At 32.6% G+C, this 22,072-nt stretch overlaps 2 protein-coding genes across 3 annotated transcripts; both read right to left on the reverse strand.

Annotated features, from left to right (window-relative positions):
* Positions 1 to 326: 326 nt before the first annotated feature.
* LOC105774591 (NAC domain-containing protein 73) lies at positions 327 to 2,476 on the reverse strand. Of its 2 annotated transcripts, XM_012597131.2 has the most exons (4): positions 2,292 to 2,476; positions 1,958 to 2,187; positions 1,668 to 1,857; positions 327 to 1,259 (listed from the first exon to the last, which is right to left on the reverse strand). In XM_012597131.2, exons 2-4 carry the CDS (start codon positions 2,099 to 2,101, stop codon positions 673 to 675), a joined length of 921 nt encoding a protein of 306 aa, XP_012452585.1. In that variant the 5' UTR covers positions 2,102 to 2,187; positions 2,292 to 2,476; the 3' UTR covers positions 327 to 672. The 2 variants fall into 2 exon arrangements, with proteins under 2 accessions (XP_012452585.1, XP_012452586.1); XM_012597132.2 differs by having other exon boundaries at positions 1,958 to 2,476.
* A 17,492-nt stretch (positions 2,477 to 19,968) lies between these two features.
* LOC105772370 (putative EG45-like domain containing protein 1) lies at positions 19,969 to 20,516 on the reverse strand. Its single transcript, XM_012593648.2, has 2 exons — positions 20,417 to 20,516; positions 19,969 to 20,285 (listed from the first exon to the last, which is right to left on the reverse strand). Exons 1-2 carry the CDS (start codon positions 20,514 to 20,516, stop codon positions 19,969 to 19,971), a joined length of 417 nt encoding a protein of 138 aa, XP_012449102.2.
* Positions 20,517 to 22,072: the final 1,556 nt, after the last annotated feature.

The raw sequence follows: 22,072 nt of genomic DNA on the forward strand, positions 1-22,072 counted from the left end.
ATGTACACAGAAACAAATAATCCAAATTAAGAAGATTAATTAACCAAACTAAAATCAAACGCATGGCAAATGAAACTAAAGAAAAATCCTAATTGTGGCTGCTGAATGCTGAGTTTGAAACTTTGCCATTGATAACCGCGTCGGCGACTCATTAGTGGTTACCAATGACCACTTCTATGCGTTTGATATTACTTTGCATTTGAATAAGTTGGAACATATGAAGAACCCAAAAGTTACCGAAATAACAATAATATATATTCATCCAGAAAAGGAATAAGAAAAAACCTAAATAAATGACCACAAATTTGATTTTTGCAATTCATAGGTGATAAAACTAAATAAATCTATTAGGTTTTTGGCAGAAAGTTCATACGATTCATGTATCTTTGTACAATTAAGCTATAAATGTAATCAAACCTTATATGTATATATATATAATAATGGTAAAAAAACAGCATATATACGACAGCGGCTCCCTTGTTTTAAAACCTTTGCTCAAGTGCATCAATGGTGATGTGCAAATCTTCCAAAGCATATCTGACACTCTTTCGTCCCCTCCTTCAATTGTTCACCAAAATCACAGTCTGATACGTTATTTTGACTATTACAGAACATCAGCAACCAACCGAGTCATTGTCTCAAATCTCTCCCATTAATTCCCTTTTTTTTCTTTCAAAGTGATCGCCCTTTCCCTTTCCTTGTATCAGAGGCTAATCGATAAAACGAAGATTCATCACCTTGAACACCAAAATTAGGGATGATCTGAGGTGGGTTTTCTCTATAATGATGGCTTCCATGACCATGATCAAATGAAACAAAAGGTTGATTGTAATACTCAACAACGCCCCCACTGCTTGAATTAGGAGTTTGAATAATATTTTTCGACTTTCTATTAAGGGTTTCCTTAATACTACTACTTGTACCGCATTGCCTAGGTTGAGTTTGGTAAAACACTTTAGAAACCACTAACTCTCCATCTTTCTCATCTTCATTGTTACCAAGGTGATATTGATGCATTACCCAGTTTGTCTTCTCAGGTTTCTTTTGCCTGCCATAGTTAGTGTACAGTACTAATATTTTTTTGTATCCTTTCACTGTCCCACCCACCAAAACTGGTCTGGTTTTGCCTGTTTTATGCCACCTTGTTTCGCTTCCATCTTCATCACCGGTGTGCACTTTTCTTCTCTTCCTAGTCCCCGTAGTGTACGCCTTGGATGGTCGATGAAAGAAGTGTCGAATTTGCCCATCTTTGCTTACACCTGCACCGTTCAAAATGTTAATTCATAAAGAAAAAAAAGAAAAAGTATTTTTACTCCTTCCTATGCCTGAAACTAATTACGTGAATATATTACTTATTTTGATTTGATCATTGACCACTCATTGCTTTTTAGAACATGATGAAGTAATTGGGATGGATTTAATTAAGAAAAAAATACGTGGTTTTGAGTAGAATCAAAGGTTCTCACGTAATTAGGCCACCTAAGAAACACGACACAACCAGCAATCCTTGGCACTTTCCTTACAACATACTTTCATTGTGTTCTGAACAAATTTGCAGTAAGTTTTTATATTTTCATCTAAAATTCGTCTACCAACACAGATAAAACTAACATTATTATAGCTTTAAGAACGAACCCCTAAAATAATCTGCAGCATGGAAGAAGTACCTGGAAGCCTCTCTGGATGAGTATAGCAAATTCCATTCTCGCCTTCAAGCGTTGGAATAAACTCATCAATCAAAGGATGAAGGTTGCACTTGTCCAATATTACCTTGGCTTCTAAATGCTCTAGAATTTCCTGGTCAGTGGGATCGAATTTCACTCCCGCTGGTAAACCAGGCAAGTCATGAATCCCCGCCTGAAAACCACATAAAATAAACTAGATAAATATTAGTACATAAAAGTTGTGAATGTGAAAAAGGATCTACTTACAGATTAAGTTAGGATTTGGTACCGACCTGATCTTGGTAGGGTATGTTATGGCCACATGAAGGGCAACTAATGGTTGAGGCGGCCGCGGCGGAGGTGGCGACGGTAACGGTGGGTTCTTTAGTAGCTATATGAAGAGCTCTACCATCGACCGTGTTATTGCACCATGTCATCTCTACTGTTCTTCTGATATGATTCCCATTACAAAGCTGATTTTCGCTTCTTCCCCCACGTCTTCAAACACGTAATACACAAAATTCTAACAAGATTGACGAAAAAAAAACAGAAAAAATAAATAAAGCAACATAAATAAATAATTAAAGCAAAACTTGTCTCTTCTAGAACACGTTTACAGATACCCACTTTTTTCTTTCTTGGTGTTTGGCTATGGAATTTAATTCTACCAAGTTTTTTATTCTTTTTTTTTAAGAAAAAGAAAACAAAAATTCTGCTTATGATTATATATATAGCTGGTTGCTTCTGTGTGCTATATATTATTTGAAAACAGGGAGAAAGAGTTGAAGTGAGACCGAAGCGTATAAAAGAAAGAAGAGAATGGGATTTGTTTGATTTCAGTAATTCTTTTTTAAGTGGCAAAATATTAATAAATGATAAATTTTGGATCATTGTTGCTTGGACGTCAAGTTGGGTTAGGTTAATGTACATGCGATTGTATGATAGAAAGAATACGTGCAGTTGTCTGACCAAAACTTGCTTTTTCGCCTTAGGTTTAAACGTTATAGATGGGTTTAATTAAAAGCTTAATAAGAAGATTTAACGATAAATAAAATAAAAAATTGATTTAAAAAAAAAGAGTTGGAGTGGAGAGAAGGCAAACTGGTACTCTTTAGAGGACGTTTTACCTCTTTAGAAAAGGCCTTTAGCTCCAGTGTCAAACTGGAGTATTCTTAAAGCTACGAGTAAAAAATTAATACTATTAATAATAATTGGCTTTTTAGGGTTTTTAATAAATAAATTAAAATTGAATTGAATTGAATGTAATTAAATAATAAAATTTAAAGTGAAAATTGATTTAACTAGTTATAATAATTTTATTGAATATGAATTTTAATATGGTAAAATTATTATGAGTTTAATGGAATAATAGAGAATTAATTATTGTGTTAAATAATTATATGAGATTGTTTTAGTAGAGAATTAGTTATTAGATTAAATAATTATATAAGCTTGTTTTAATTGAAATTACAATTGATGTGCACATATATATAATTATGTCTGATATATACAATAAGGGGGGCGGCACATTGGGTGTGGGAACAAAGTATGTGTTGCCCACTACATAAAGTTCTGGTAGAACTCTTGTTTTCTATGATCAAATGTTATATTTTCTTCTTTTTCTGTTCTAATAAAACTCTAGTGATTTTTCTTTATAACCGAAAACACACGACGTTCATATTTAGGTTTAAATCAATTCTATTTTTCATCAATACTCAATTTATAGACTTGTGAAATTATAATAATAACTTCCTTATTTATTATAATTCAATTTTATAACTAAAATTTTTATTTTGGTTTCCGTAGAGAAAAGTTAACTTTTTCCGTTGGATAGTTACAGTTTTTATTATGTGTTTAATTTTTATAAGAGCTTACTCTTTTAATATTCGATAGTCAAAGAATAGCGAAGAAGATTTTGCTATGTAACAAAACGTTTTCCATAAACTATTTTTCGAGCAACAAATGAAATTTCACTCCTATTCTTGATAAGAGATATAACTATTCAATAGATCTTATTTGAATAGTCACATCTATTAAAATGAACAAAATTTTTCATTACATATTACTTAAATAATCTTTTTTTTGTTAATAATCAAATAACATAACTTTTAGTAATAAAATATGTAACTCATCATTATAAATAGTGACAATTCTTGATTAATAAACAAGTGAGGTAACTTTTGAATTACAGGTATCTTTTAATTATAACTATCGAACATTTTACATTTTAAAATGTTCCAATAATTTAAATAGTTTATTCTTGCTTCAATTATATTATATGACACTAATAAAATCGCTAAATCTATCGATCCAATTTTCAATTTAATAGATTCAATCAACTGGTTCAGTTCCATCTAGCAACCATGGTATAGGCTTATTTTCTTTTACTATGTATTGCATGCATGAATTCAAAAGTAATTATCATTATATAATCAATAATATAATAGTTAATATCTCACTTATGATGTAAGTGAAAAAATATTTTATGTAAAACAGAAAACTCTTTTAAATTTTATTCAACAATAATAATTATAGATGAAGCGGTAAAAAATTATATATAAATCCTATTAAACACTTATGATTTAGTTCAATATTTAGATACATAGTTTTTCCAATTGATTTATTTAAATATTATATAAAAATATGAAAAAATAAAAATACCGTAGTAATAATATTAGTTATCATTTGAAAGAAAATGTATATTAAACTTTTTTTTTTTTAAATCTGATCAATCTATGACACCGACTCAGTAAACAGTGGTGGAGCCACTTTATTGATTATGGGTACTGGACTTCACTTTTTTTTAAATTGCTTTAAAACTTTTAAATTTATAAAATTGATAAATTTAATCCAAAAATATTTTTAAAACCATTACTTAATAAAATAGATTAATTTATATGAAAATAAATAAATTTCTCTCCTCAAACTAAAACCTAAAAATTCATAATGTTTTTCTTTTAACTTTTATCACTTTTCTATTAAATTTCTCTCATTTTTCAATTCACTCTCCAAAAATTTTACAATATATGTGATCTATTTTCAATACTTTCAAGTGTGTTTCCGATTTGGTAACAACTCTTTTTCTTTTCAAGATTTATTGAGTAATCTCTAGAGATTTAAGATTGCGACATTTCTTGTGACGGATTAAGATTTTTATGCAATATTCTATTTTTATTAATCAAGTGATTTTGAAATATTGATTTTGTATGAAATTGTAAGATCTTGATTGGGTGATAACATTTAGAGGTTGATTAATACAAATCCTTGAAGAAATTAGAATTGATTGCAATTATAATCTTGAATTTCTTAAATATTTATTAGAATTTTAACATTTGTATTTAGAAATTGTTGTTGCTAGTGTGAATTATATATTTTGTTCATTTTCATTTCACATATTACATTTTCATGACACCAAAAAGCGCTTAAGTGGTTTTTTATTTTTATGAAAAAATACTAATTATATGTTAGCTTCATGAAAAGTTTGTAAATATCAAATTTATTTTTGTGTTGTGTCTAATTTATCTCATATTTCATATAATTTGTCGGGCAATTTACTAGAAAAAACCCTTTTTTTTTCAAAATTTACCGAAATGGGTCGATTTTTTTATTATTTACCGGAATGGACCATTTTCCGGGAAATCGCGCCCATGTCAGCGCGATGTCAGGGTAAATGGCAGAAGGTCGCGTCCACGTCAGCAGGTCGCGCTGACATGGACGCGACCTTCTCCGTGCGTGAACAGTACCCCCAACGGTCAAAAAAAATATATAAATATCCCCCCACCCCTTTACTTTTTTTCACAAACAAATCCTATCTAATTTTTCCTCTCTAATCCTCTCAATTTTCTTCCAAACTTCTCTCAATTTCCTTCCAAAATTCTCTCAAACTCATATTTAATTTTAATTTCCTTCCAAAATTCTCTCAAATCCATTTTTTAAAATAATTATAATTTTTTTATATTTTTTTAAAATAATTTTAAATTTTGTTATATTTTCATCAATGGCCGGATGATTGACTCATCTTGATAGCAATCACATATCGGTGGAGCAAATGAAAATGGTAAGTATTAAATTTAATTTGTAATTATTATTTAAGATTTTTTATTTATGTATTTTTAGATAATTATTAATTTATTGTTTGTTATAAAAGTCTGAAGATCGGGTATTGGAATGCCATATCCGGAATATGCATGCTCCTCCATCACCGTTAGTAGATAACTACCTGCGGGAAGCGGGTTTTTGGCACGTGGCGACGGTAGGCCGGGGATTCAAGTTGGACCCGAAACAGATTAGTGCGTTGATTGAGAGGTGGAGACCCGAGAGGCACACATTTCATCTTCCATGTGGAGAGTGCACTATCACTCTAGAAGATGTCAGCATGCATTTGGGATTGCCGGTGGAAGGGCACCCAGTCACCGGGTCTGCCCAATCTAGCAAATGGGAGGCGGTGTGCTACGAGCTTTTGGGCGCTATTCCGGAAAAATGGATGGAGGTAAGGTCGAGATGGGCTGGTTACGTGCCACCTTCCCCGAACCGAATGTAAATTCAACCGAAATCCAAAGAATTCGATATGCTCGATCGTACACTCTTCAAATAATTGGAGCTTATCTGATGCCGGACACGTCACGGAGCCGTGTACATCTAAGGTGGCTGCTAAAACTCGTTGATTTTAGAGGAGTCATTGAATTTAGTTGGGGGTCCGCCATCTTGGCAACATTATATCGGGAGATGTGCGGGGTGACGCAACCGAGGAGAGCAAACATCGGAGGTTGCCTTTCACTACTGCAATCATGGGCACGGTTTCGCTTTCCATTTCTATGTCCTCGAGTGAACCACCCATATACATTCCCACTTGTAACGAGGTAAATTTTATATTACATTTTTGAATTATTATGTAGATTTATACAATAAAAGTCGAGTGAACCACCCATATACGTATTTCCAGCATCAAACGTCGAGCCACCGACGTACATGTCCCATCCACCAACAGAGTGTCTTGCGGGGGATGTGCATTCGACACCTCTACCGAACATGGGTTGTTCCGTATTTTGTAACCTGATTACCGCTAACAAAGTGTCAGCCAGGGTCGTGTATACATCTCGAACACCGGACGGAAGTACATCAGTTGGCGACGTAAATTGTACATATAACTCAATATAAGTTGCTCCACTAGCAAGATGAGTCTGCACCATTGCCTCCAAGCTACGAGCACCTTTTATGTCAAACGAGTCATATGTCACCGAATCAACACAAGAACAAAATCGATACGTGATTGACAGAACTTTCATTGGCGTCGTTCCGAAGATTTTACGCCTAATTCTTTTACGAAGTTCTGTCAAATCTATGTTCTGGTTAAATGACAGTCGCACCGTATTCTCCAACAAAAAGACAACACCATTCTCGGTGTGGCAAACCTCACCATTGTAGTAAATAACAGCACTAATACGTTCACTCATTTTGAAACTCTAACTTTCTTAGCCTCTCTAAATTGTTTCTGCTATGACTTATGAATTCTAACAACATTTTCTGCCTAATTTATAGCATCAGCGCAAACTTGCTACTGTAGCAAAATCGCGTCCACGAGGGTGCGATTTCACAATTTCTTCTCAAATAGCATCCTTGTAGAAACAATTTTATACTATTTGTTCAGAAACATCAAAAAAATTTATTTCTTACATGACCTACTGTAGCAAAATCGCGTCCACGAGGGTGCGATTTCACAATTTCTTCTCAAAAAGCATCCTCGTAGAAACGATTTTATACTATTTGCTCAGAAAAATCAGAAAAAAAATTTATTTCTTACATGACCTCATCAGAGCAAAATCGCGCCCACGAGTAGCGATTTCAATTCTTCTCAAATAGCATCCCGGTAGAAGCGATTTTATACTATTTTACCGAGACGTCAACTCGAAATAATTTTTTCGGACCTCTAAACCCTAAAAGCCGCACCCTAAACCCTAAAAGCCGAAAACCCAAACGTGAAATCAACGTCAAATCGCGCCCACTCGGTAGCGATGTCGGGACATGGCAGAGGAATCGCGTCCACGTCGGTAGCGACTGGCGGCGTGGAAGGAAATCGCACCTTTTTCTACCATTTGCCCTGACATCGCGCTGACATAGGCGCGATTTCTCGGAAAATGGACCATTCCGGTAAATAATCAAAAAATCGGCCCATTTCGGTAAATTTTGAAAAAAAAAGCTTTTTCTGGTAAATTGCCCTAATTTGTCATTGTAATTATATTTATTAAGTGTTATATGATAAATGAAAAGAAAATTACGGAAAAGTTAAATACTGATCTTTTAATTAGTATAGAATTTTATAAATATTAAATTTATTTTATAAAATTGTTTAGTATGTTAATAAAAGTAAAACTACATATAATTGTATTGTTTGATAATAGCAAATCTTGATTTTTAAAATTATTTATTCTTATTTTTAATAGCGTTCTTAACGAAAATAATAATTCAACATGAAAAAGCATTATATACAAGTATAAAAAATAGAGTTATAAAATTTTTTGTGTACATTTTCTTTTAACTATTATTTTAATAATAGTATTGTATTTAACTATATTCTACATTGATTTTCAAATATTAAAATTTATAAGACTTTTTTAAAAGATGTTAATATTTCAAATTTTTACTCCACATTCTTAATTTTCTAACTCAACCACTATCAATAAGGGTTTTTTTTATAATAAATATAAATAAATTTTTAGTAATGTATTTACGATAGTAGTGCTTACACGTATTTCCCTATAAAAGGGAAAAAGGAAAAGAAAAACGATTTTATTTCAAGAAAATAATTATTATATTAAATTATGAAACACGTGAACAACAATTTTTATAAAAAGCATGATTAAAATGGTAAAATGGAGTTCTTGACTATATGACTTCTTAAATTTAAGTATCACAATTTATGAATTTATTTTGAGTTAAATTCTTTATAAATTTTATGTAAAAATTTAAAATAAAAACCAACAACATTACAATAATATTTATCATTTTAAAAGTTAAATATTTTTCAACTAATTTAATGTTGGATTTATTGGTGACATCATTTTAATGAGATACTAGAATTATCATCCCACATTTGCTCGGTTTAAAATTTTTAATTAAGTAATTATTTATTTAATTTTTCTAATAAATTATTAATATTAATATTAATATTAATATAATAATAAAATTAAATTTAAGAAAATATTTAGTATATAGTACAAAATTTATCATAACCGTTTTTTTAGAGTAGATTGGATCTAAATTTAAATCGATGTTCAAGTGAATGCGTGGGTCGACACTTTTAACCAACAAGCAAACATACAAATTAATCATTTTAAATATCCATATTAACTTGGTTTTCTTAATCGTGTTAGATATAAGTTGGCTCACAAGTTATCATATGGGTCCTTCATTTTTTGAGGTTGAATCAATGTATCTTTTATATTCGTTTTACTATCCATAGAGACAAATATTTTTGGGGTTCATGGTTGTCCTTAACAATATTGCCTATAAGGTTTCAAGCAAAAGCTTTTTCAAAGATTTAAGAAATCCTCACTTCTCTTCCTCAAATCTACAAACACAGAAGAATAAAAAGGCTTACCAATTCACCGGATTCTCTACTTCTCAGTCTCAAACCTCACGACCTCTGCCTCATGCAGAGCTTTCCTCAACTTTCTCTTCTTCAAAGCATCTATAAAAGATGATGCAAAAGAGAAAATGAGGGGAATTCTGCCCCTAGAATAATCCTCCTCTCACACACACACACATATATATATAACTCTCTGCCCACAGTTATTAAAGCCTCAAATAATCCTCTACCACTAATTATTTTGTCTTCTACTAAGGAACCAACCGGTTCCAATCTAACTGAACCAAAATTGAAACTTAATTATTTAATTTTCAGCCACCAAAGTTTCTAAATTACTCAGTAGGGCCTGTCGGACTTGCTATCTTTTTCAACTAATTCCCAATCCTTTATAATTTCGGGCTTTAATAGTAACCGAGTGTGACATCAACCATAGATCATCCACAGCCTCTTGTCACCGCAAGAAACCCAAACCTAAAACCATCTCTTCTTAGCAATGAGCCTATACCTAAATCTAAAATAGTTACCCGCACTCAGAATAACATTTACAAACCCCAAAAAAACTGTTTAATTTTCACACCTATCTTATTCCCACCCTCGACAACCTTCGACCAAGCCAATAAAACTATAGAATGGAGGGAAGCTACGAGATTAGAAATTGAAGCCCTGCTTAAAAACAAAACATGGAAATTGGTACCTAATGATTCTTAAACTAATATTGTCAATTGCAAATGCCTTTACAAAATTAAATGGAAAGTCAATGGATCAATTGACCATTATAAGGCCTGTCTTGTTGCATAAGGGCCACACAACCCACGGTGGATTTTCATGATACTTTTAGTCCAGTGATAAAACTAGTTACTGTAGGAGTTGTGCTCAGCATAGCTGAAAAAAAACATTGTAGAATTCATCAATTTGATGTTAACAATGCATTTCTATAAGGACATTTGCGCGAGCTAGTTTTTACACGCCAACAACCAATCATTGTCCATCCATATTACCCATATTATGTCTGTTGTGTAAAGAACTTAAAGGCAATTTATAGTCTGAAATAGGCTTCACGAGCATGGTATAATGCTCTTAAAAGTTATATTCAACAAATGGGGTTTATCTAATCTGAATCCAACAACTCATTGTTCATTTTTTAACATGGCAGCAACGGTGTACATCCTCGTGGACGTTAATGATATTTTAATAACAGGTAGTCATGAATCTCTTATTTGTCAGGTTATATCTTCCTTGGCCTCTTATTTTTCTTTGAAAGATTTGGGTAATCTTCACTAATTTCTTGGAGTATAGGTTTGTACGACATCTAATGGTTTGTTGCTATCTTAGACCAAATATATTCTTGATATCTTGACTGAACTTAAAAAGCGAAGCTGAAACGAAATCCAGACACCAATGATCACCTCTCATCCACTATGTATTACTATGGTTCACCTCCTATTGATGCCACGCAATATCGTCAGCCGTCAGGTCATTGGTAAATTACAATATTTATCCTTCACTAGACCTGATATATCTTTTACTGCGAATAAACTATCACAGTTCATGCATCGACCTACGAAGGAACATTGGAAGGCTGTCAAATGTATGCTTCGGTACCTCAGACAAACTGCACAATATGGGCTTTGGATTTAGCATAACAATGACATGAGTCTTCACTTGTATGTCGCTGCTGATTGGGCAGGGCATCCCGATGACAGAGCCTCCACCTTTGGGTATTTACTGTATCTCGGACAGAATCTATCAGTTAGTCATCAAAGAAGCAACAGTCTGTTGCTCATTTATGTATTTAAGCTTTGCAATTGCTTTAATAAAATTTAGTACTCAATTTATCTCCGTCCAAACATCTATACGGCATAAGAGCCTTTTGTTTAACGACATTGTATTTGACCAGACGATCATATTCTAGGATCTTTATATAGCTCCAATTATTTACCATACCCACTGATTCTACTGAAAGTTTCTCAAACAAGCATTATCTACTGATTATACTGAATAAAATCTCATTGTACTGATGATTCGAAAATAAATACTTAAATACTGTACTGATTATCACTTCTCTGACGAAAGTTGTGATTTACAGGAATTTCATTGTTTAGTTACAAGTTGATTATTATGTTTAGTTGAAAAGTATACCGATTAATTAAACGAACTTACTAAGCTTTATTAAAGCTTACCTGTATTTGGTTCATTTTTGTAAATTACGTTCTGTGGGCTCGGAAGATCGAATCAACATAAGAAATCACACTATCTGGAATCCTTGGTAGACTTTGAATTTGGTTTGGTACATATGGCATGTAATAGGACCCTTTTTGTATAGGTGATATTAGTTCCTAGTTTTGAGCAAGCTATACTTGAGCTTGTGATGTGTGTTTGAACAACAAACGAAAATATGCATGTTTTACCTAAGTGAGCTTGTTGGTCAATAATGAAAGTTTTTTTCATTAAGTTGAACTGTGACATGAAATTAAATAGATGATTATGATGTGTAAATTGTGTCTTGTATATGCAACTTTGAATACGAAATGTCATGAAATGTATTGCGGTGTCAAGATGGCACATTGATTAGGTACATAGGTTGATTTCTTTGACAAGTTCGAGTATTTTGAAAGGTGGTTGTTGGCTTATAAAGTTGTGTATTTGAATGTGTTTAGGTACCTAAGCAAATGGGTGAAAAATAAGCACGATTTGGGTCAACTATGGGCACACACAGTCTGGGACATGGGCTGTCACACACGGACAACCCACACGAGTGTGTGCCCTGAGCGTGTATAGATGCAGTTTTCACACGGGGATAACACACGACCTGGAATACGGCCGTGTGACCCAACATCAATTGTTACACAGACTAGCACACGACCAGTGACACGGCCGTGTAGCGTCATTTCGAAAGATACACAACCTAGCACACGAGTAGTGACATGGCTGTGCGCAGCATCACATGGTCTGGATCCTATCACATGGCCATGTGACCCTTGCTCTGAATTTTTTTTTATTTTCCCTGAATGTTCTAATTTGTTTCGATTTGGTCCCTGAATGTTGTAACTTACTTTTAAGACTTCGAAAGCTTGATTTAAGGCCCGCAATTGGATGTTTTATTTCATTATGAATATTATATGTATTTATGGAATTTAATTGATAATTGAATGTTATTTTTTATAAAAGGTTCCGAATCATTCGGTAATACTTCATAACCCTACTCTAGTGACGAATACGGGTTATAGGTGTTACAGTGTGAGTTGTAGTTTTGTAGCAACATATGACTATCATTTGATTTATGATCGCAACCTAATTTCATTTGAATTAAGATCATGAACAATTTTTATTTGAGTTAGCTGATTTAAGGTCGCACTACAAACAACTCGTTGATTTAAGGTCGCAGATGATATTATTAAGGTTCGCTGATTTAATATCACAACCTAAGTTCATTCAATTTAAGACCATCAACAATTTTTATTTGAGTTAGCTAATTTAAGATCGCAACTCCGAAGAACTCATTGATTTAATATCTCAACTGATATCATTAAGGTTCACTGATTTAAGATCACAACCTAAGTTCATTCAATTTAAGATCATGAAAAATTTTATTTGAGTTAGCTAATTTATGATCGCAACTCCGAACAGCTCACTTTTTTAATATCATAGTTGATATTATTAAGGTTCGCTGATTTAAGATCACAACCTAAGTTCGATATAAGATCATGAACAATTTTTATTTGAGTTAGCTAATTTAAGATCGCAACTCTGAAAAGCTTGCTTATTTAAGATCGCAACTTAAATTCATTGGATTTAAGATCATGAACAATTTTCATTTGAGTTACTTGATTTAATATCGTAGCTCAAAACAACTCGTTGATTTAAAATCGTAGCTGATATTATTAAAGTTCGCTGATTTAAGATCATAACCTAAGTTCATTCGATTTAAGATCATTAACAATTTTCATTTGAGTTAGTTGATTTCATATTGCAACTCTGAACAGCTCATTGATTTAAGATCGTAGAAGATATTATTAAGCTTCGCTTATTTAAGATCTCAACCTAAGTTCATTTTATTTAAGATCATGAACAATTTTTATTTTAGTTAGCTGATTTAAGATTGCAACTATGGATAGCTCGTTGATTTAAGATTGCAGTTGATATTATTAATGTTCACTGATTTAAGATTGCAACCTAAGTTCATTCGATTTAAGATCATTAATAATTTTTATTTGTGTTACCTGATTTAAAATTGTAACTCCGAATAACTCATTGATTTAAGATATCAACTGATATTATTAAGGTATGCTAATTTAAGATCGCAACCTAAGTTAATTCACTTTAAAATCAAGAACAAATTTTATTTGAGTTAGCTGATTTAAGATCGCAACTCCGAACAACTCGCTGATTTAAGATCACAACTGATATTATTTAGGTTCGTTGATTTATTATCACAACCTAAGTTCATTCAATTTAAGATCATGAACAAATTTTATTTGAGTTAGTTAATTTAAGATTGCAACTCCGAACCACTCGCTTATTTAAGATCGCAACTGATATTATTAAGGTCCACTTATTTAATATTGCAACCTAAGTTCATTGGATTTAAGGTTACGGACAATTTTTATTTGAGTTACCTGATTTAATATCATAACTTCGAACAACTCGCTAATTTAATATTACAGCTAAAATTATTAAGGTTTGCTGATTTAAGATCACAACCTAATTTCATTCGATTTAAGATCATGAACAATTTTTATTTGAGTTAGTTGATTTAAGATAGCAACTCTGAATACCTCGTTGATTTAAGATCACAAGTGATATTATTAACATTTGTTGATTTAAGATCGCAGCCTAAGTTCATTCGATTTAAGATCATGAACAATTTTCATTTGAGTTAGTTGATTTAATATCGCAACCTCGAAGAACTTGCTGATTTAATATCGCAATTGATTTTATTAAGGTTCGCTGATCTAATATCGCAACCTAATTTCATTCGATTTGAGATCATGAACAATTTTTATTTGAGTTAGCTGATTTAAAATCGCACTACAAACAACTCGTTGATTTAAGGTCGTAGTTGATATTATTAAGGTTCGCTGATTTAATATCACAACCTAAGTTCATTCAATTTAAGACCATCAACTATTTTTATTTGAGTTAGCTCATTTAAAATTGCAACTCCAAAGAACTCATTGATTTAAGATCTCAACGGATATTATTAAGGTTCTCTGATTTAAAATCGCAACATAAGTTCATTCAATTTAAGATCATGAACAATTTTTATTTGAGTTAGCTAATTTAAGATCACAACTCTGAACAATTCACTTATTTAAGATCACATTTGATATTATTAAGGTTCGTTGATTTAAGATCACAACCTAAGTTCATTGGATTTAAGATCATGAACAATTTTTATTTGAGTAGCTAATTTAAGATCGCAACTCCGAACAGTTCGCTGATTTAAGATCGCAACCTAAGTTATTTGGATTTAAGATCATGAACAATTTTTATTTGAGTTAGTTTATTTAAGATCGTAACTCCGAACAACTTACTGATTTAAGATCGCAACTGATATTATTAAAGTTCGCTGATATAAGATCGCAACCTATGTTCATTCGATTTAAGATCATGAACAATTTTTCTTTGAGTTAGCTAATTTAAGATCGCAACTCTGAATAGCTCGTTGATTTAAGCTTGCAAATGATATTATTAAAGTTTGTTGATTTAAGATCAAAAACTAAGTTCATTTGATTTAAGATCATGAACAATTTTTATTTGAGTTAGCAGATTTAAAATCGCAACTGATGTTATTAATGTTTACTGATTTAAGATTCCAACTTAAGTTCATTCGATTTAAAATCATGAATAATTTTTATTTGTGTTAGCTGATTTAAGATTGCAACCCCGAACATCTCTCTAATTTAAGATCGCAACTAATATTGTTAAGGTCCGATGATATAAGATCACAACCTAACTCCAATTAATTTAAAATCAAGAATAACTTTTTTGTAATTAATTGATTTCAAAAAATTTCCTCTTTAGTTCAATTATGTTAATAACTCAAATGCACAGTTCACCATTTAAAACAACCATTGATTTTATCATGTCAATTTTAAATGAGAAAGTACAACAAAAATAGGTAAACTATGAATTAGCACTGCTTTCCTGAGGATTGGTAATTAGTTCACCTTCTTCTTTATTTTCTCCTTCGTTCCCATTACCTTCACACCCAACTGTGAGAGCCATGCTAATCTCAGCAAGATCTTCTTCGAAGTATAGATTGATTTTCCATTTCTCCACGAATGCTTCCCATACTACTGCAGAAGGGAACTGGACGTCAAAATCCAGCTGAGCATGAGTGAGCTCACTTGGAGCATCAAAATTGACTCTGCGAATATCAAAGGGACCGCCAGCCACTTGAGCACGTAATAGGAATTTTGACTTTAAATCAGGTAAGTCATCTTGGAAGCTTTGCATAGTATCCCTTTTATATTTCTCCAAATCTTCCTCATGGCTTTTCACCAAGTTAGCCATAGCAGTTTTGTGTTGTTCATCCATGCTTTTTAAGGCAACTTCCAAAATAATTTTTTTTAGCTCACTCACTTAGGATCTCCCCATACAATTTTTTTACATCCTTTTCGGTAATGGAAATTCACTCTTACAACCTCCTGTTCCATTCCAGTAATTTTCTATTATCTTTAACCATGTTCGCATGTAGCTCGCGAGCTCTCTCCAGTGCCCCCATGGTGGATTGGTGAACATTCTTAGTTTCTCTCTTTTTAATCACTGCTTTGCTAATGCCCTCAGCGAGCCCCATGTTGACCATACCAGCCTCAACTAAGAACACTTGCAGAGAGAGTTCTAAATCTTGCAACAAAGGTTTACTTGTATCGTTGGATGACTCAGTTGGGCAGATGTGTTTCTTTGCTTCGTCAGACATACAATTGTTTCATTGTTTCCTTACCTCACTAGGACTAAAGGAAAACTTCTACATATTGAGATGATTTTGCCATGGAAATACAGTCCATCTTTCATCACCACAAGCAATGAACTTCATGGAACCACCAAGGGGCCATAATTAATAACTCCAAAAACGTTGCCAGTTGCTAGTCTTGGTGGGGGTGGAGAAGCAACAGGATAAATAGGGGGAGATGGAATGGTGGTCGGAACTGTAGTAGTAGGAATTACCTCAACAGAAGGTCCATCACGATCCCTTCTCTTTTTACGACCAAGCTCCCTTATTGCAGTACCCTTATCCTTGCTACTTAGTATAATGTTACCAATCCCAAAAGTAGTTCTTTGCCTCTTTCTACTATTGGTACTTCCCTCCCTAATAGCAGTGCTAGAGGGGCCACCTAACACTTTTTGCATAAAAGATCGCACATTCATGTATGCGTTGATCTCTCTCGATAAGCTGGTGGATTCCTCTAAACTTTCTTCAACACCACGAGTTGTGCCTGCATCACCAACAAGTGTAACATTAGCACCAAAAATTAACATAAGAAGGCTCACACCATTTCTTACGTTCCTTAAAGATTTCGAAGAACATGCATGGGGCTTTAATTTACAAAAATTATACAAATAAATTTTAAACTTATCTCTGTTCCCTAATAATATGAGCCCCAACTCGTCAGTAGCTTCATTTGGGCAAGTGAACTATGCACGTAGTAATCCAATAGTGTCCGCACCATTATCGGCACCAGCTTGTCTCCATCCATTGGGGCTTAGGTTTAAGAGGCAATTTCGAAATACATTCCTCGCAGTTAGCACTTCCTTTAGATCTAGCATGCGACCCTGGCGAAGTCTGTAATAATGCCCCCAACCTATCTTTATCATAATTTCTCGCTTCTTTGAACACACATCCTTACTAGGTATTGACCTGTAACACCCCTAGCCCGTCTCCGTCATTGAATTAAGGTTGCAGAGTGTTACTATACAAATTAAGATATCATTTTCAAAATAGAAACAATTATGCAATTCAAATGTTAACATTTAATAGCCCAATTTAATTAAAGAAAAAATATACTTACGGGTCTTAACCGTGCCTACAGGGCCCTAAAAATAGCTTGGAAACATTTAGGGATTAATTTGAAACAAAACATAAAATTTTGGAAAAACTTGAAAACAAGGGTCACAGTGCCATATGGCTAGGCTGTATGACATAGCCTAGACCATGTAGACATTCGAAGTTTGGACATACGGCCGTGTCCCTACCTGTGTGTCCGTCCGTGTGGGTAATCAAAATAGGGTCACACAACCGTGTCATTATTGTTTTAGGTGCATGTTTGACATAGTTTGGCACAAAGCCTACGACACAACCGTGTGACCTAATATCAAATGCACACACGGTTTGGCACACTTCTTGCGACATGGTCGTGTAGCCCTATTTCAATTACCCACACAAATAGACACAAGGGCTGGGACATGGTAGTGTTTCTAGACTTCGAATGTCCATATAGTCTGAGCTATGTCACACAACCTGACCATATGACCATGTGACCCTTGTTTTCAAGTTTTTCCAAATTTTTTTGTTTTGTTTCAAATTAATCCCTAGATGTTTCCAAGTTGTTTTTAGGGCCCTGTAGGTACAGTTTAAGGCCCGTAAGTATATTTTTGCTTTAATTAAATTGGGTAGTAAATGTAAACATTTGAAATGGATAATTGTTTATGTTTTTAAGTTAAATGTCCTGATTTGTACGATAATACTCTGTAACCCTGATCTGATGACGGAGACGGGTTAGGGGTGTTACATGACGATTCCATGGGAAAGTAAAAACCACTATTTAACTTGTATTTAACCCATATATACTTGCAGCAATTTAGATGAAGATTTGAGCACCAGTTCGAAATAATAGTTTCCACGTGTTCACGAGGAGTGAAATAAAATAAACCTACCACACCTCCTTGATTGTATGCCTTCATTTGATACAAAATTTGAAAATGGACGATCAATGGAACTTTATCGCACCAGATTCATTCAATGAAGCCATTGTGACCCATGATGAAAAACTAGATAACTGCCCAAGAGATATCCTATACTCATCAAGAAGATAACAAAAAAAGGGCTGAAAGGGTAAATGAAACCCTACTTCTATCACATGTAGTGGAAGAAAAAGCTACCCTTGTTGTTGTTGCTTAAGCGATTTGACCCTTTGGGAATCGAGAAATTGTAAGCAAAATTCGGTATTTGAATTCCCTGAATAGCCAATGCTCGATTCATTTTTTCCACCTTCGTGGTGCAAATGTAGACCTTAGCTTCCACTAGACTTATTGCTTCGCGGTGTCACAGAGGGATGTTCTGGGCAACGCAACCACATGGAAAGCTAGAAAGAAAAATTGAAAGAATGATGTAAATTTTAAGAATATTAGCTCTGAAACCACTCTCCTCAACAATGGTTTTTCTTCAAAGTCTCATATTCGAATAATGTTATTTTTAGGGCCCTGATAACTTCCTTTTAGAAAGGTTTTTCTTCGCACTTTAATGATTCAAATGACCAAAAATGAGGGCATGATCAGCTGCAAATAGCTGTACTCTTTCTTCACATGTGGCAAAGTTTATGTTGCAAATTAAAGAATAAAATGTAATCAATAAGTTTTTCTTTATGTTGTTTCTTGCCTCATAGAACCAGGTTCCAAGAAAAGTCACTTTTTAACTCTTCTTTGAACTAGGTGGGGGACAAATTGTTATGATACTATTACTGACCCACAACATGACTAGGTACGAGTCGGATTCTACATGGTTCACACATTAAGCTCGCATATTGAGCTTGCACATTGGGCTCGCATATCGAGCTCGTATGACACTAAGTGTTGTTGCACATGGGATCGTGTGATGTGGGTTCACATGTCACTACAGAGGTGAACCCACATTGTATAAAAACATGTTAAGTCTAAAGTAGGGTACGTGTTGGCACACACGAAACCTACCTAGAATATCACATAAATAAACAATAATCATATCATATAAATATACAACTTTGCCATCTAAAGAAGATAGAGAAAAACACTCAACAAAACTATTTTGTTTGAAAATGTTTGTCATAAACTTGATTGAGTGCGGTTTAAAGTTGTAGTCTTTGTTTCTTAATATTAGATGAGATATAATAAGAAAGAAATCTTGTTTTTAGAAAGTATTATGGTAACTTGTATATTTGATTTCTATATTTTCTTGTTTATTATACGTCACTTTGTTTTATATTATTCTTTAAATTTATTATATATCCCAACCTCGAACGGTTTTAAAATTAGAATTATTTTTGTTTTGCAAAACATTATCTCAGGACTTTCTAATGAATGTTTGGAATCTTAATTACAACCAAAATTGAAATACATATTTGTTATTTTAACAAAATGTGTAAATAGATATGTGGTTAGAAAAATTCACTCAATCTAAAAGCCAAAATTATTTAAAATCTCACAGCTATTATAATATTTTATTATGTCAGCAATTATTTAACCTAATGGTAAAAATATCTGCATCCCTACCCAATTATAAAAAATTTAAATTCATCATAGTTACTGCAGAGATACATCTAAAAATAATATCATAAATCTCATTGCAAATCTCTCTGTCACATACTACTATGAAATTTATTAGAAACGAAATAGTATTCCATTACACTAAGCATCTATCTCCGGAACTTCGGTCTTTGCATTGCCTGCCAAAATTTATCAAACCCTACAAAGAAAAAAAAGCACCCAAAAATTTATGTAGTTGCACTAAACAAAGGAACTTCATCACTGAAGAAGCAATGGAGATGATGAGGAAGTGAAGTATGCATACTGGTTGTAGTCAATGTTAATGATACCGGCAACAGGGTTAGCAATAAGAGCGAATGCCTCTCGGGAGAGATCAATGGTTGATGGGCATCCCGGGCAGTGATCAACGATCTTCACAGTTACGCTTTTGCCTGTGCATGGATGTGGTACCGGATTTCGGGGTCCCGTGCATGTCACAGTGAAGATTTTCCCACACACTGCCCCATTATTCCACAATGCATCACCAGCCGCGGCAATCATTTTTCCTTGATCCTGGCTTCCAAAGCATGCAGAAGCTAGCAATAACCACAATATATAGCATACTTAGATATTGTTTCAAATCAAAGTAATTGAATAAATAATAATTCAAAACTTGATTATCAATTCATTCAGGAGAAAATAAAAAAGAGAAAAAACCAATACTCACGAACATAATTTGTGTAGAAGGTGGCAATCCCTGGTGTTGCTGAAGCAAAGGAGACAAGGCTGGCAATGATACCAACAAAAATCAAAGTAGTCTTCTCCATTGCTTAATTAGCTTTGGTTTTTTAGGTTGTTAGTGCTGTGCGAGCACTTTAACCTGTAGGTGTGGTCCAATTATATAGGCTCATTTTTTGGTTAGTAATTATATAGGTTAATTGCCAGCCTTATATTTAGTCATTTACTAACTTATTGCAGGAAAGTGTATTAAGAAATTATTTTCATACCAATTATGCAGATGTTTTTTAATTTATTTACTCACCATAGTTTCCTTGTATATATGGAGAAAATTATTTACAAAATCCGATTAGCATCTCACAAATTAAAAACTTTAAATATGTTTCTTAATTTCCTGCAAGTCCAAATGCAGTAAACTAATCAGAAAAATTGTATCAAAATTAGGATTTACCGAATTAGATTATAACCAGCAGAAGAAGCCTGAGCCCGGAAGCATGCCCATTTTTATCCGAATTTGTAATGATTCGAGTCCAAAAAATTTAAGCTCATAATGGTTTGAGCTCGAAAAATTCAAGTCAAAGAAAGTTCGAGCTGACCCAAGTCTGATAAAGCTCGAGTCTAAATTAATCCAAATCCAAAACTAATTTAAGCATGAGACCAAAATAGATCTGATCAAAAACTTAAAAATCCAAATCGATAACTAAACAAGCATTAATAATTAATACGATCATATTAATAATATTTAAAATATAAATAAAATTTATAATTATTTAATTTATTAAAATGTATTTTAAATATTATATAATTATATTATAATTTTATAATTGATAATAAAAATTAATTTGTAAATTAAAATAAATTTTAAAAACTTTAATTATAAATATAAAATAATTTTAGATACAATGTCATTGCATGTGTATAATAAATATTAAATGCTAATAATTATTCAAATTTACAAAATTTAAATTTGATGATTATATAAAATCTATAATAATATAATATATTAGTTTAATAATTTAATAATATGATCAAATTAAGCTTAAAACAATAACCCTCCAATCGAATTTGTTAAACTTCCCATTAATGAAAAATCAAATTTACATGAGCTAATTGGTAAAAAGAATGCCTTTAATTAAAAAAATAGAAAAATCAATTAAAAAATACACCCAATTGAGCTATTCATGATAAAAGAAAAATAATTAGGCACTTTCATTAACAAAAATAATTATTGATCGATTTGACTGTTAGTAGATGCTAATGTGATTGATGGAAGTAATGAAAACCATATGGCATGCCATACGTGACATCCCATGATAATATATATTTATAAAATTGAAAAATCCTAAAAATTAAAAAAATTTTCTAAAATGTACATCAAAAAATGAATTTGGACAAATGGACGTCCAAGTGCATTTAAATTTGGACATCTATGTGTCCAAATTCATTTTGGGCTATCTATTAAAAATCCTAAAATATTATTTAAAAATCATAATTATTTTCAAAATTATAAAAGTTATTAAAAAATATAAATTATTAAAATAATAATAAATTATTAAAAATTTCAAAAAATATAAATAATTCTTTCTAGACCTGGCATGCCATGTTAGCATACTTATCCATGTGAGATGCCTCATGTCAGCTTCTC

This window comes from Gossypium raimondii, chromosome 6 (assembly GCF_025698545.1).
Source record: "Gossypium raimondii isolate GPD5lz chromosome 6, ASM2569854v1, whole genome shotgun sequence".
Taxonomy (NCBI): Eukaryota; Viridiplantae; Streptophyta; class Magnoliopsida; order Malvales; family Malvaceae; genus Gossypium; species Gossypium raimondii.

Bases quoted from the DNA above. Each gene is read 5' to 3' on its own strand.
- LOC105772370 (XM_012593648.2), bottom strand. From the start codon at position 20,516: ATGGAGAAGACTACTTTGATTTTTGTTGGTATCATTGCCAGCCTTGTC. The intron at 20,286-20,416 runs GTGAGTATTGGT...GGTTATTGCTAG, and splicing joins CTTCTACACAAATTATGTTC to CTTCTGCATGCTTTGGAAGC.
- LOC105774591 (XM_012597131.2), bottom strand. From the start codon at position 2,101: ATGACATGGTGCAATAACACGGTCGATGGTAGAGCTCTTCATATAGCT. The intron at 1,858-1,957 runs GTCGGTACCAAA...TGTGGTTTTCAG, and splicing joins ACATACCCTACCAAGATCAG to GCGGGGATTCATGACTTGCC. The intron at 1,260-1,667 runs GTACTTCTTCCA...TGAACGGTGCAG, and splicing joins TCATCCAGAGAGGCTTCCAG to GTGTAAGCAAAGATGGGCAA.